General features: G+C 61.3%; 1 protein-coding gene across 6 annotated transcripts in view; it reads right to left on the bottom strand.

Annotated features, from left to right (window-relative positions):
• Positions 1-6,660: 6,660 nt before the first annotated feature.
• SEPTIN9 (septin 9) overlaps positions 6,661-15,257 on the bottom strand; it is a 171,678-nt gene continuing 163,081 nt past the window's right edge. For all 6 annotated transcript variants that reach the window (XM_012756250.3, XM_012756252.3, XM_012756251.2 and 3 more), the window contains 5 exons: positions 14,701-14,818; positions 13,599-13,694; positions 13,270-13,366; positions 9,381-9,432; positions 6,661-8,501 (listed from right to left, as the gene is read on the bottom strand). In XM_012756250.3, coding sequence (XP_012611704.2) covers positions 8,366-8,501; positions 9,381-9,432; positions 13,270-13,366; positions 13,599-13,694; positions 14,701-14,818 — 499 coding nt within the window. In that variant the 3' untranslated portion in view covers positions 6,661-8,365. The remainder of the gene's footprint in view (positions 8,502-9,380; positions 9,433-13,269; positions 13,367-13,598; positions 13,695-14,700; positions 14,819-15,257) is intronic.

Below are 15,257 nucleotides of genomic sequence, written 5' to 3'. Positions count from 1 at the left end.
AGCCTCGACTCTAGTCGACAGCCACTGATGAACGCGCATGTCGACTTTAGCCGACAGCCCTGATACGACTTTTCCAATTATTCACTTATCAAAATAAAATTGTGAACATTGAAAAACAACATAATAAAAGCCTATATGTATATGTCACTTATTCTGATAGTTACATTACAAGTAAAGCTGCCTGCAAAGTCAAACAAGCTTCCGGTGCTTTCAAGCTTTCCTCATCACACGAGAGCAAAACGGACCCGCCGTCAATGCGCAGCGCAGACTGTCGTGCGGACCGTGAGCGCCGCTGCGGGCGAGGTTTCGCGGCCGGTGAGCGCGGTACCGAAGTGGTTAAGGGAAAGACCTGATTACACCTTCAAAATCATTTGAAGTGAATGATGTGGTGAGTCCAACTAAAGCTTCATCAACGCCCAGATCCAACTCACCTGCCTATTAGATGAATTTAGTCCCGCACACTTATGTCCTGATTGAAGAAATGGCTCATTCTTTGTCCAGCAGAAATATATTTATGTTACACGTTGCCTTTTTTATATGCAACATTTGGGGTAAAGAAAAAATTATAAGGCATGCAAAGAAGCAGGGAAATGTCACCCATAATCAGAAGAAAAATTATCAATAGAAATAGACCCACAGATGGCCGAGGTGTTGGAATTGCTAGACAAGGACATTAACTAAAATAAAGATGTTTAAAGATCTAGTGGGAAGAGTAGACAGCATTGTGAACAGATAGGAATTTCAGCAGATAAACCCTAAAAATAACCACATGAAAATTCTAGAGATGAAAGCTATAACACGGGATACAAGCAGTTTGTGCGATGGACTTAATAGCAGTTGGACACAGGAGGAGAAAAGACCAACAAGGCTGAAAGGATCTTAAAGACTAGCCGACAGAAATTATCCAAACTAAAACCCAAAGAGAAAAAAGAATTAATAAAATAAAACTTTTTTTTAAAAGAACGGAGTGTCTAAAACTGTGAGATGGTATCAAGTGGTCTAACGTACACGAAATTGAAGACGCAGAGGGAGAAGAAACAGAAGGTGGGAGAAATAGCTGAGGTGTAATTGTTGAGAGCTTTCCAAAACGGAAAGATCTCAATCAATAGATTCAAGAAAGGCAGTGGACGCACCCCTCTCCCTTCTCCGCCAAAGCTACTTTGTGCCCGTGCTGTAACAGACCAGCTGAACTGGGCATGGGAAGCACACTTTGCCATGCTAGTTCCCACAACTCAGCTCCGTGCACTGCCCAGGGAGAACCTCTGATCCCAGGAAGCCAGGCCGAAATCCCGGTGCCTGGCTTCCTGGGATTCGAAATCCCAGGAATTGGGCTGGCCGAAATCCCGGAACTACAAGCTTGACCAAAAAGTGACAAAACGGAACCAATCAAATGCCCTGTGGTCTGAGCCCCCCATTCATGCTGCCATAACAAAATAACACAGACCCGTTAATTTCCAAATAATAGACACGTATTTCTCACAGTCCTGGAGCCTGGGAATTCCAAGACCAAAGTGCCAGCAGGTCTGGTGTCTGGTAAAGGTTGCTCTCTGCTTGCAAGACGGCGCCTTGTCACCGTGTCCTCGTACAGAGCGAGGCGGAAGGGCAAAAGGGACCGGGGCACGCCCTTCAACCTCTCGTATGAGGTCACCGGTGCCGTTCGCAGGGCTCTGCCCTCACGACATGACCACCTCTTCCTACTATCACACTGTCCACTAAGTTTCAACGTATCAATTGGGGGGGCACATTCAGACCGTAGCGCCCATGGTCTCACGCAACGCTAGCGAGGGTTGCGCCAAGACTCAGTCACGAGTAGGGACAGAAGCGGAATTCATACATGTGCACACACGTGCACACACACACACACACACACGCGTGCACACACACATTCAGGAAAACAGGGGCCTAGCTAAAGCAAAACTGCGCTGGGGTGGTGTATAAAAGTCGGAGGGCCGGCCAGCAGGGCATCAGAGACATCTGTGTCAATGTCCCCGAAGCCACCTGCCCAGCTAAAGTGGACAATGCCGCATGGCCCTGCTGGGAGCGTGAGGCAGAGGGTGCGGGGCCCAGGGCCCAGGCTGGGGACAAACATCAACCGAGGCTCAGCCAGAGCGGGAAAGGGAGGCTGCAGGGCCCACCTTTCAGGGCTGTCGGGAGGAGAAAACGTGACCACGGAGGCAGGCCCCGGAGCGGGAGGCACTGGCTCACGGCAGCTCTGGGCTGGGGCGGAATGAATCCTGCCCGAGGTTCCCTCTGGCCTCTCCCCAGTGTCGAATGTGACCCATGTGGTCGTAATCCCTGTGTGTCACACGAGCTCACTGAGGCTCAGCCAGCTGCTCCAGGCCCCAGGGCGAGGGGCAGACGCAAGGGCTCCAGCCCAGACCCTGGGCTCCTGATCCCACATCTCTCCACTGTGCTGGGTCCCCTGCGCCTGGGGGGACCCCCAGCAGTGCCCAGGGGCTCTTGGCGTCTGCGTTCAGCCCCCGTCCCCTGGCCCACCCTGCTCTGAACTCTGGTCTACGAGGGGTGACCCCCAGCAGTGCCCAGGGGCTCTTGTGTCTGCGTTCAGCCCCGTCCCCTGGCCCACCCTGCTCTGAACTCTGGTCTACGAGGGGTGACCCCCCTGGTGTCTTTCACACGGACCCAAATCCAAGAGATGCCAAGCGCACGACCGAGTCTGCGTGGGAAGGTGCCGGAACACGGGCATTTCCGTACTGGGGCCGGAGGAATGGCTGCGCCCTGGCCCTCCCAGCTCTGTGGGCCCCTCGGCTGTGTGACTCTGAGGCTCGGCAAGACCTCGAAAGCACGCTCTGCCTGAGTGCAGACCACAGATGGGACGGCAGGGAAGGGGGTCGTGGGGACGCGGGGACACCAGTCCTTCGCCTCCTCTCATCTCTTGGTCGACGAGAGGCCCTCCTGGCGCGGGCTTTTGCGTGATTCCCGTTGCTTCCTGCTCCTCCCAAGCAAGCTTGCAAGCACCAGGCACCTCTCTCCTCCCGCAGGGGACACAGGGACAGCTCGGCCATTGGCCACACGGATCCCCACCAGGATTCTGACTGCAGCCTGGTGACAAGAGCAAAAACTTAGAAATCGCCATTTCATTGAATAAGATATGTTTACACCATGGAGCACTGTATAGCTATTAAAATCCTGTCTTCAAAACCAAAATGCTTATTGATAGTATCAACGCAGGTTACCAAAGGAAATGCACCACCAACCTTCATTTTGGAAAACCAAAAATAGCAAATGTTTTGCACATGTATTTAAAAAATTGTTTTTACCTCCCACAGGTAAGCAGGTTGCCGGCAGCCGTGGGTTTCCGTGCGTGTTGCTGTCCTTGCCTTTCCCTGTTTCTCGGGTGTCCTCCGAGGGGAGACTGGCGGGCCGGCCTGGCCCCTCACAGGGGACCCTGTAGTCAGCGACTGCCGTGTGCCGAGTGTGGGCGCCAGACGGCATCCCCGACAGCTGCTTCTCCCGCCCCTCACGGCCACGCCTTCAGGCAGCGTGAACATCTGGAAGGCATTCCGGCTCCAACACAGGAAATGAGCCCGAGCCCTGCACAGACCCCCACCGCTGGGACACCAGAGCTGGCCCAACCCCGCGGAAGGAAGGACAGGAGAGGCTTCCACGGGGAGGGGGAGGGGTGAGCGGGGGAGGGGCGCTCTCCTCTGAAGCCTGCTCCCAGGACCCCCGCCAGGACAGCCTCGCCCGGGCTCCCTGCTGGGCGTGAGCGGGAGCAGGCGGACACGCTGGGGCCTGGCCCAGACCTCTGCACCCATTCCACACCCCCTTCCAGCCAGCGCCCGCCTGCCTCCCCTCCCAGGCCTCCTGGGAAGCCCCCAGCACCCCAGTACCCCCAAAACCAGACCCAGCAGGATGCAAAGCCGTGCACAGGGGGGACCGCTGCTTCTCCGTTATGAAAATGACAATGACACTGCACCAGGAGGGGACCAGAGACCAATACCCCAGGGGCAGCATTGTGGGGACTTTTGATTTTCTTCATGGGGTATTTTTCTGGCATTTCCACAAGTGTACACGCTACTTTTACAGCCGGAGAGTAGTGTGTAAAACATGGGAGGAGAGACGTCCATAAATACAGACCCAAAAGGAGGCCCAAGTGTGGCCCTCTCCTAGCAGGTCCCCGATTCCCACCTGGCTCCCTGCCCAGGAGCGTGCAGGTGCAGCCCACCCACCGCAGAGCCCGGCCCGAGCTCCCCGGGCCGCAGGACTCGCACAAGGCTGGTCTGGAAAGGCCCAAAGGCTGCATTTCGATTTTATTTTTCTGGCTTCAAACCCTGTGGCCCAGAACAGGGAAGGAGGCAAGGACACAGGGCTCCGCGGCCCCCACGAGCCTCACTGCTCCCCGGCAGGTGCACGAGGCTGGCCCCCCCTTGATGACAGCCCGGCCCGGATCACATGACCCCTTACAGAGCCTGTTGGGCCGAATGGGCATGAGGAGGTCAGGGCTCCCAGAGGTGGGAGAAGGAAGGGGCAGAGTGCTGTGAAGGTCCTACACAGGGCGACCAACTTGCCCACTTTGCCCGGGACGTCCCTGGTTTTAGCACTGAAACTCCCTTGTCCTTGGACATCCCTCACTTTCAGGCAAACTGGGGTGGCTGGCCACCTGCTTCCACAGCAGATCTGCCTGGTGGGGTGGGGCGTCCCCCCAACACTGGGATGGGAGGTGCAGGGTGGCTGGGCAGAGGTGACGGTCAGTCCGGTCAATGATGACCGCGGTGTAAGGGTGAGGGAGCCGGCTGGATGTGGGATGGGGACAGGAGGCCCCTGGGCCGGCCACGTTGGCCCGAGTGAGGAGGAGCTGGACTCCCAGGGCCTCGCTCGGAGAGGGTGGCGGTGAGGAGGGCCAGGCTCCCTACACCCCAGGGATGGACAGCAGGGGCCAAAGTGGGGACAGTCAGTCTGGAGGAAGGGGAGCTCCAAGGTGGGGTGGGGCTGAGCCCTCAGAGTCAGGAGGGCCCTAGGGAGGCGGGCTCCAGGCTGGCAACTCCCCCCCAGTGCCACCCCTCTCATCCTGCCTGCGCCCACGGCAATAGCCAGTGACACAACTCAGAATCCCAAAGTAGGGGCTGCACAGGGCCAGTGCCCACTGGCCCATTTGGAGGCAAAAGCCACTTGCCTTCTCCAAAATCTGGAGCAGCCGGGATGGTCGACTGAGCCAGGGGAAGCCCAGAGAGGTCGAGACGCCCCAGAGGCCCCCAGCTTGTTGGTGGCAGGGTGAGCCTGGAACCCAGACCTCCCGAGTCCCACGTCGGGGCTTTCCCCATTTCCACCTCTGCGGCCGTGTGGACCTGGGGAAGGGGGAGTGGGGGGGCTGAACCGCGTCCCCCACAACAAACTCACGTCCACTCGGACCTCAGAATGCAACCCGATTTGGAAATAGAGCCTTTGCCGATGTCATTAAAGACCTAAATAACATCCACCTGAATTAAGGTGGCCTTAAATCCTAACAGAACGTCCTTGTAGAGACAGAAAAGGTGAGATCATGAACAGATGGAGGCAGAGTCTGGGGCCCTCCAGGGGCCAGGAAGGGTCCTCCCGGGAGCCTTTGGGAGGGGCAGGGCCCCGAGGCCACCCGATCTCGGACGTCTGGCCTCCAGGACTGTGGGCATAAATTTCTGCTGTTTTAAGCCGCACAGGTTAGGGCCGTCCGTTACGGCATCTGCAGGAAACGAGGACCCGTGGGAGAAGGAACCCAGGTGACCCACCTCTGCACAGGGCGCCGGTCCACAGCCGCCCTGGCCTCTTCCCATGTGCGTGTGAAAGCAAAGCTCGCTCGCCCATGCCCCGGGTTCTCGTCCATCTGGGGCCAAGTTCTCCCAGAACCAGTTACGTTGGCATCAAACAAATGTCAAATACTCACCAGCTCATGGGGTTTGACCTAATAGATTTAAATTCCAAAAAAAGGAAAAAGTGGGGGCCGGGCGCTGCGGCTCACACTTGTAACCCCAGCACTCCGGGAGGCTGGGGTGGGAGGACCTCTTGATCTTGAGCTCAGGAGTTCGAGGCCAGCCTGAGCAAGAGCGAGACCCCCATCTCTACTAAAAACAGAAAAAATTAGCCAGGCGTTGTGGTGGTGCACACCTGGAGTCCCAGCTACCGGGGAGGCTGGGGCAGGAGGATCCTTTGTGCCCAGGAGTTAGAGGTTGCTGTGATGACGCCACGGCACTCTAGCTTGGGTGACAGAGCAAGACCCTGTCTCTCAGGGGGAAAAAAAAAAAGCAAGAGAGAAACTTATTTTCAAGGACACACTAACGAGAGGCGGCAGTCTCTGAGGAAGCCCCTCAGACCTGCCTTTAATGGAAACGCAAAGATCTGCTATTCTCTCTTCTGTATTCTGCACCAGTGAGTGTGTCTCAAGTGTCTGAAACCTCCCCCCGACCCCCAGGTAGACTAAATGACTCCGCAACGATCACTACTGGGTGTCATCTCCATCACTCGGTGTCATCTCGCTGTGCAAGTGCTCTGTCTAGGAAACGCCCTGGGGCCATAAATTCCCAGGGAGTCCTTGTTTTTGTGTCAATTCTCGGGAGCATGAATTAATTCAAGATCCACCCTGCCCTGACCGCTTCGCCGCTGCCTGCAACTGACCCCACCTGGTCCCGAGGCCAAATCTCCACGGGGCAGAAAAGACCCTCACTCTGGTTTGCATTTGAGACATTTATTTCAGGAAATACACTTTCAACACTTAGTCATTTATACAAAAAGAGACGATTTTCTCGGGAGGCACCGAGCAGAAGGCCGTTGCGGAACAGAGCCTGAGGGAGCTAACGGGTCCCCAGGTCCGGCACAGAGAGGGAAAGCGAAGCCAGCCGGGCGGGACGCTGCCACCCGCCGCCCCGCGGCCGGGCCCTGGCACCGGAGATGGACACTTCCTTTGAATCTTGGTTTTGGCAAAAACGTGGCGAGTTGGCAAGTAAACTATCCCGCTGAAGGGTTTGGTGGGGGCCTTTCCTATCTTAGGTGGGGAGGGGGCAAGACGCTCAACACAGCGGCCCCCCACACACGTGCACGCCCCTCAAGCCTGCACCATGGCTCCTGTCCCACCCCTCTGGGCCACAGGAAGCCAGCCTAGTGCCTGCAGGCAGGTGCTGCACCTGTGTGGACTCCTGCCCGGCCCCTCCCCCTCCGCGGGAGCAAGACAGGAAGGGCAGGAAAAGGCTCTGCCCAGCTGTGCACGCCATGACACCCTGCCGGTCCCCTGCTGGGGACAGAGGGAGAGGGGGCCGGCTGTGCTCAGCAGCTGGGCTGAGGGCTGTGCACACCGACCCCTCGTCTCACCTTCTTGGGCTCCTGGGTGCAGGGGCCCAGGCTCACCCGGCCCCCACCTCCCCAGGTGCACAGGCCACCAAGGCCAGAGCCACGCAGGGGTGAGTGCTGCAGGGGCCACCTGAGCTCAGGGGAACCATCGCCCAGTCTGGGGCCAAACCAGACTGGACAGACAGACGGACACACACACACCCTTCCCCAGTCAGGAGGGCAGTGTGGGCACTGGGGCCACTTCGGCCCCAAGCCACGGCCCACATGCCCCCACCCCCAACCTTCCTTCCGGCACCTTCCACGGCTTCCTCCCTCAGCTCCTCCACCAGATTCACTTGCTTGGACCTCCCCAAAAATCAGGGGTGGCGTGGGCGCACCGTTTTCCCTTCCCTTTCGTCCTCAGTCGGGTCCCAGCACGCCAGCAGCCCCCGCAGCCCCGCGGGAGGTAGAGACGGCGGTGGGACGCGGGAGGTGCAGACACACACACGCCTCCCTCGTTCCGACCCGGCCTGTCCGGCTCAAGCGGCTCGCGTGGACGGCTGCGATAAAGGCACTTTCTGCCCCAGGACGGGCTCACGGGCGGGCGGCTGCCAAGGGGCCGCGCCGGGTCTACGCAGGCGGCAACTGAGGTTGTGGGATTCTCTGGCCTCCCCTGGGAGCAGGGTAGGGGCAGGCGCTCTCTGAGTTACGTGGTCTGGGTGATCGCCCGTGGAGCTGGGGGCCGTGGGGGGGTCCCGGTCCACCCGGCCGGCTCCACCCTCCCCTGGGCACGCCCTGGGGGCCGTGGCCGAGAGGGACGGAGGGCCGTGTGGATTCAGGGGGTCCTCGCGCCCCTCCTTCGGCTACAGTCCAGCTGCCCCCAGACCGCAGGGCCAGGGAGGCCGCCCAGCCCGCGGCCGCACCGGCCGGCCAAGGACAGACGCGCTCTGGAGGACACACCTTCTCTTGTTGCGTGGCCGCGTGTCAGAGGGGCGGAGAACGGTGACAAACGGACAAAATGATATAAAATAAAATGGGGCAATGGGCAGGCCGGGGAGTGGGGTGGGCAGGAGGACCCGGGGGCGGGGGCGGGGCGGGGCGGGGGAGGCGTCTACATCTCCTGGGCTTCCGGCTCCTTCTCCTCGACGCCGTTGGACATGGCGCTGTTGCCCTCGTTGAGGCGCTTCACGCGGTAGGCCTCGAAGTGGATGCTGCTGGTGATGTCTTTGATGTTCTGCATGTGCGTCCTGGGGGGGGGGACGGGTCAGCGCGGGGGCCACAGGACAGCTGCCCGCCCAGCCCCCCAGCCCCCGCCATGGCCGGGCGGGCGGCTCCCCCAGGCCCGGGCACAGGTGACGGGCAAGGGTCGGTCTCCCGGGGCACACGTGTTCTAGCTACGGGTCTCCCTTTTCGGGTCCTCACTGCCCCCCAGGAAAGAAAGTCCTGGGCTCAGACTCTCCCTCCCTGGGGGCTCAAGAGGGAAGACAAGGAATGGGGGTTGCAAGGCCCAGGCTCTCCGAGATGGGGCGTGGCTGGTGTCACTCCCCCTCCCCCGGCCACCCTGGAGGCCCCTTCTCTTGCCGTCACTCCCAGCGTGCACCCCGCAGGCTGAGAGAGGCCGGGAGCCCTGGCACCGGCAGGAGGCCCCACCCTCTGCGCTGCTCCGGGGCCGCCCTGCTCCTCTCTACCGGGGCTGTCCCCTTCCTGCCTGGGCCCGAGGACCAAGGAGAAGCCTCGGCCAGGTCAAAGGGGCCGGGGTCACAGGCTGCTGGGACGGAGTGGAGGACGCCCCTGCCACCTGCCAAGGCCTCAGTAGCCACCTGCTGACCAACAGGCCCAGGCCTCGGTGGGTCAAAGCGCAGCCTGGCCACCCAGGTGACCTCATATGGGCTAAAAAAAGGTTTTCGCCTCTTATTTCCACGTGGGTTTTTTTTATTTTTTAATTCAGAAAATGGGTTCTGAGGTCTTCCAGAGGGCAGGGCAGGCAGAGGGCAGGACGCGCCCGCTCTGCCCAGGGGCTCTGACCCCCCCCCAGCCCCTAACACGGCCATCGGCCCCTCTCGGGGGCCTTCAGGGGCACAGACTGTCAGCTCCTGCGCCCAGAACTGCGAGGCCCCGCGTCTCACCTGATGAGCAGGTCCCGCAGGTAGGCGAACTCACAGTGTGTGGTGTTTTCCACTGAGGAGAGGAGACAGCAGAGGTTCAGTGTCCCAGGCCCTTCCCTGGTCCCCACCCAGCCCTCCTGCCCCTGATGCTGGTGCTGAGAGTGGCTTCCAGGACAGCCCGGTGGGTGGGGGCGGGGAGGGGGGAGTCACCTGCCCTGCAGGTGAGAACTGGGGTGACCACACAGCCCCAGCTCCTGCTCTCCAGAAGGCTCCAGGCTAGCAGGGAGGTGGCACGCGACCAAGCAGAGAGCGTGGGAGAGCCACCGTGAGGAAAGTGGGGCCCCTGCACCACCGGGGTGACCAGGGAGGCTCCCGGGAAGAGCGGGACGTCCCAGAAGTCACAGCCCTGAGGACGGGTAGGGGCTGGGACTGGAGCAGGGCTTTTAAAGCAACCTGCGGCCCCTGGGTGTCCTCCCACACGGCCCACCCACCACACCTGTGCTCAGGGCACACGCACAGGAGACATGTGTGCACGAGGCCACGCACTGCGGGCTACGTTCACGTCAAGCTCAGGAGCCAGCAGCCAAACACCGCACGCTCAGGGAGGCGCACACGTCACACGCACACAAGAACCCAAGGGTGTGACAGGCACCAGCTCGGGACAGCGGTCACTTCTAGGGGACGCAGGAAGATGTGGTGGGGGGTCCACCACAGGTGCACGCTGGTGGCCATCGCAGAGGGTCACATTATTGCTGTGATTTGTAACTTATGGCCACACAGCGCCAGGTCTGCGTAATTATCCTATAACACGGGACCTTCTAGCCAGGGGCAGAGAAGGCGAACAGGCAGGTGTCAGGAGCTACTCTGCAAGGTGCCCTCCGTCCACACTGCACACGCCCTGCAAGGTATCTACCACATCCCTGCTTTTTTTTTTTTTGAGACAGAGTCTCACTTTGTTGCCCAGGCTAGAGTGAGTGCCGTGGCGTCAGCCTCGCTCACAGCAACCTCAGACTCCTGGGCTCAAGCGATCCTCCTGCCTCAGCCTCCCGAGTAGCTGGGACTACAGGCATGTGCCACTGTGCCTGGCTAATTTTTTCTATATGTATTAGTCGGCCAATTAATTTCTTTCTATTTATAGTAGAGACGGGGTCTTGCTCTTGCTCAGGCTGGTTTAGAACTCCTGACCTCCAGCAATCCGCCCACCTCGGCCTCCCAGAGTGCTGGGATTACAGGCGTGAGCCACCGTGCCCAGCCAACAAACCCGCTTTTGTCGTCTTATGAAAGGGGGGCTTGGAGGGCGCAGGAGGTGTCTGCCCAGGCTCCAGAGCTCCGAGGCCACAGCAGCACTCGGAACCCACACACCTGGCTCCCGGCCGCCCCGTCACGGAGCCACGTGGCTCTTCTCAGAGTTGAAAGGTCGGGTTTTCGCTGGACAAGCCTGCAGGCAGGGCCAGGCCACGCAAAGCCCACCTGCCTCCACCCCACCCAGCTCTCGGTTCTGTGCCGGTCACCTCCTGCCTGGGCCTCCCCAACACGCCAACCCCCCCCCCCGGCTGTGTCCACACCAGACCCTGCCGCCGGCGGACCCGCATTCTCATCTAGCTTTGCGCGGCGGCGAGGGCTGGCAGGAAGGACCAAGCTCTCGCAGCTCACAGTTCGAGGGTGTGATCTCTGCATCCTGGCATCTCTCTGACACTCAGTTTCCCCATCTGCAGAATGGGGATGATGATGTCACCCACCCCTCGGGGACAGGACAGGACAAGGTGAGTTCAAGGTATAGTTTCCCCCTCCTGCCTCCCTCCTGGTTAACTACAGGTGGTCTCTAAGGATGGGAGAGGTCCCGGGAGACAGTGCACACAGCCACACCTGCCAGGTGAGTTGAGTGGGTGGTTCTCCGGCCAGGTTTCCACTTACAAGGTCCCTGGTCTAAAAGCCTACTGGTGTTCTGGGGAAGTCGCCAAGGTCATCATGGGGTGTGGGAACCGTCCCTACAGTTCCCTGGGGCCACTGCTCCTAACGTGAGCCACTGGTGATGTGACAACCACAATTGGCAAAGCTTTTTCCCCCCGACAGCGTCCCTTACCGGGATGGCCACCAGGGGGCAGCAGAGGCCCGCCAAGCCTCGGGCCGCCCCGCCCCGCCCCCGCGGGCCTCGGAAACGTGCCTTTCTTAAAAAGGTTCCTCAACAGCCAGATTTCCTTGGGCAGAGGAAGAGAGGAACTGGAAGAGGAGGGGCCAAGGGGAGTGGCCCAGGGAAGAGCCTGACCGTGCAGACAGACGCTGGGAAACACCAGGCTGCACCCAGCCCGCACCCAGCCTGCCAGCTCCCGTGTGTAGGTCCCGCCAGGGGCGCGGCAGGGAGGGGGCAGACCCCAAGAGAGAGGGGCCCACGTGTTCTCCACGCCCTCCCCCTAACTCCAGGGCGACCACTGCAGGGCTCTGGCACCCCTGGCAGCTTTTCTGCCTGGCTGCAGCTCCTCCCTGCAAGGAGGGGGCCGACCCTACAGGGAGCTGGCTCGGACTTTTCCATGGGATAACCCTCATCTGAGTCGGCTCTGTGAGGGCTTCCTGCCTGGGAGCTGTCACCATAACCTTTTTTTTGAGACATGGTCTCTCTCTGTCACCCAGCGAGAGTGCAGTGGCATCATTATAGCTCACTGCAGCCTTAAACTCCTGGGCTCAAGCGATCCTCCTGCCTCAGCCTCCCGAGTAGCTGGGACTACAGGTGCACACCTCCACGCCCAGCTAATTTTTCTGTTTTTAGTAGAGACGAGGTCTCGCTCTTGCTCAGGCTGGTCTCCAACTCACGGCCTCAAGCCATCCTCCTGCCTCGGCCTCCCAGAGTGCTGGGATGACAAGCGTGAGCTGCCGCGCCCGGCCCATGACCAGTTTCTTAAAGCAATTGCTCGCCCAAAGCTCCAGTGGTCCGTGGGACATCCTCTCAACTTACTAGAGCCCTGGTGCAGAGACCCGCCACTCTGGATGGCGCAGACGGAGGCCTGGAGGGTTGAGAGACTCACCCCAAACTCACAGAGCCACGGCTTCCCGCTCCCTCCCCTACTGGGCTCTTTAGCCAAGCTGCTCTCACAGCGTGGCTTCCCTCCCACGTTGCACTCCCCTTTCCCTCTGTTCTGTCGAGGAGGAAAGGAACAGAGAGGCAGAGTACAAGAACGCCTGCCCAGGGTGTCAACACCATCGTGGGTTAAACTGTGCCCAACATATCTGAGCCCCAACCCTGCCACCCACGGCTGTGAGCTCGTGGAAAGCCTTAATGAAGGATCTCCAGATGGGACCATCCACCTAGGGTGGCCCTAAGTCCGATGACGGTGTCCTCGTAAGGAGAGAGGGAGACACAGAGACACACAAGGACGACGGCCCTGTGACAGTGAGACAGAGATCGGAGCGACGCGTCTACAGCCCAGGGACGCCAAGGGCTGCCGGGAGCCACCCGGAGGAGACAAGCCGGGGAGGGTTCTCCCCCAGGGCCTCCGGTAGGGAACCGCCTGCCACTGACGCCCCGATTTCAGGGGCTGGGAGAGCAAACGTCTGCGGTTTTAAGCCCCCAGTTTGTGTCATTCGTTACAGCAGCCACAGGACACTGCGGGGTGGGGGTCCTGGGAACTTCTGCAGGGGGCAGGTCCGAGGGTCCGTCTGGTTCCCAGAGCTGGACAGACCTAGGCCCAGAGATGTTGGGCGAGTTGTCCGGGGTCACACAGCTGCCTGAGAAACAGCCGGCACCCACCTCCCCGGATATCTTCCTGACCCACGGGACACTGGGATGAGGCCCCTGGACAAGCCACGTGCCCCCTCCCACTGGGCGGGGCAATGCAAGAGCCGAGGTTCCCAGGGCTCTGGGTCCACGGTTATGACCCTGTCTCCCGCTGGCTGCACCGGGCCGGCTCGGCAGTACCTTCGATGGTGCCCCACTTGGTCTTCCTCCCCAGGATCCGCTTGCCGTTGACCTGGTACTCGTGGTCACTGCCCACCACGGCGAACGGGATCATCTCCTGGAAAGGGCGGTGGTGGCATTGGGCACGTGTGTGGAAAGGCCCGTCCCCCCACCCCTGGGCTGCCCTGAGCCCCCGGCCAGAGACCTTGGCCTGAGAGGGCCGGTGTGGACACCTGGGCCCCGTCTCCCCACGTCCCCCAAAGCCCCTAGACAGGGCGGGACACCCACCCCGCCAGGCCCTCCAGCAGGAATCGAGGGTCCCGGGAGCGGGTCCCGGTGCGGTCACTCACCCGGAACTTCTCGTTCACCATCCGGTCCTCTGAGTCTTCGTCGAACTCCTTCTGGGGGTACACGTCGATGCCGTTGGACAGCAGGTCCGCGGTGATCTGTGGAGGGAGACAGAGGTGGCATGTCCCCGAGGCCGGCTCTGCCCACCCATTGGAATCTGCCCAACAGGTGACCTCCACACCACGAGGCTGAGGTCAGGGGGGGACTCTGGGGCTGTGACCCTGGTAGTCCCCCATTCCTGCGCCTCCCAAGGGGAGGGGTCAGCTGCAGACCCGCCTCGGTGAGCAACGCCGCAGGTCCTGAGGGCTCCCGGCCCCCGGCCCGCTCCTGTGCTCCTTCCCCAGCTCCTCACACCCGCAAGGAAATATAGCTCAGGGCTGCCAAGCCCTCCCCTCCTGAAACCCCCCAGGTGCAGCCCCCAGCCCTCCTGCAGCCCAGCGCGCACCTGCCGTGTAAACCACCTGCACCCGGGCGCAGCCCAGCGACAGCGGCGCGTCTGCCCGGGCACAGAGCCGAGCCTCCCGGGGCTCCTCGCTCCTGTCCCTGACTGTGCAGTGGACAGTCCTTCCCTAGGCATGCTGGGAAATCCCTGGCGCCTGGCCCGGGGCTGGGGGCTGAGCTCGTGCAGGTGGCTCGGGGCGCCTCTGCGGGAGCCCAGGCACCTCGGGGCTTAAGCGTTCCCCAGGCGGGTCTGACGAGCCACCCCTGGGAAGAAGCTGCCCGGGGCTCGCCCTCCTGCCCGGACACCCCTCCCGCTGCCTCGGACTGTGGCAGAGGAGAAGCAGCCACTCGCCCCCTGCAGAGACCGTCCCTTTGGGGTTTCCCTTGCATCTAATAAGAACCAGGCGGGTGGTGCCTGACGCCCCTCCGCAGCCTGGGAGGGAGGGTCGCCGCCCGCCTGGTCTGCTCTTCCCCAACCCCAGACCCTGCGGCTGGGAGGCTGTGAGAGAGCAGACCTCACGGGAAGCTCACGGAGACGAGGGGAGCTGGGCCTCCCGGGACCACCCCCAGCACCCACCAGCCTGTGCAGAGCGACCGGCCGTGCCCCCGGGGCTGCGTGGCCCTGCCCGGCCCACGGCTTGTCCAGGCCACCCCGAGCCCTACCCGCTGCTTGAAGTAGACCCTCTCCTCCAGGGTCAGCGTGTCGGCCTTGGCGATGACCGGGACGATGTTGACCACCTTGCTCAGGCGCTTCATGAACTCAATGTCCAGGGGCCTGAGCCTGCAACAGACGGCGGGATGGCACTCGGCTTGGCGGGAAACGGGGAAACGAGGGAGGGTCCCCACAAGGCAGGGGCAGCTCGGGGCTCACGAGGGGGCCTGTGCTGGCGAGGCCCTGGGCTGAGCCCAGCCAAGCAGTGAGGGAGGGACAGAGGGAAGGGGACAGGCAGGCCCCAGACATGAGCAGCACCCCTGCACAGGGGCTGGGGGGAGGGTGGCTGACTCTGAGCACCCTTAGCCATGAGGTCCTAGTTCCCCACTGTCCCCAACATGTGCCCACACAGGGGCTCAGATGGCCGTCCTGCTGCGTGCTAGGCTTTGATGGGGAGGGCAGAGGCAGGCTCGGCTGCCCCTGTGACACGCTGGCTGTCAGGGGTGAGCCTGGGGCCAGAGATGCAAGGACAGAGTGGCAGGCAGGGGCAGCAGAGCCCCTGAACAGG

The sequence above is a fragment of the Microcebus murinus genome, chromosome 18 (genome assembly GCF_040939455.1).
Source record: "Microcebus murinus isolate Inina chromosome 18, M.murinus_Inina_mat1.0, whole genome shotgun sequence".
In the NCBI taxonomy this organism is placed as follows: Eukaryota; Metazoa; Chordata; class Mammalia; order Primates; family Cheirogaleidae; genus Microcebus; species Microcebus murinus.
This window is presented reverse-complemented; position numbering and strand designations above follow the sequence as displayed.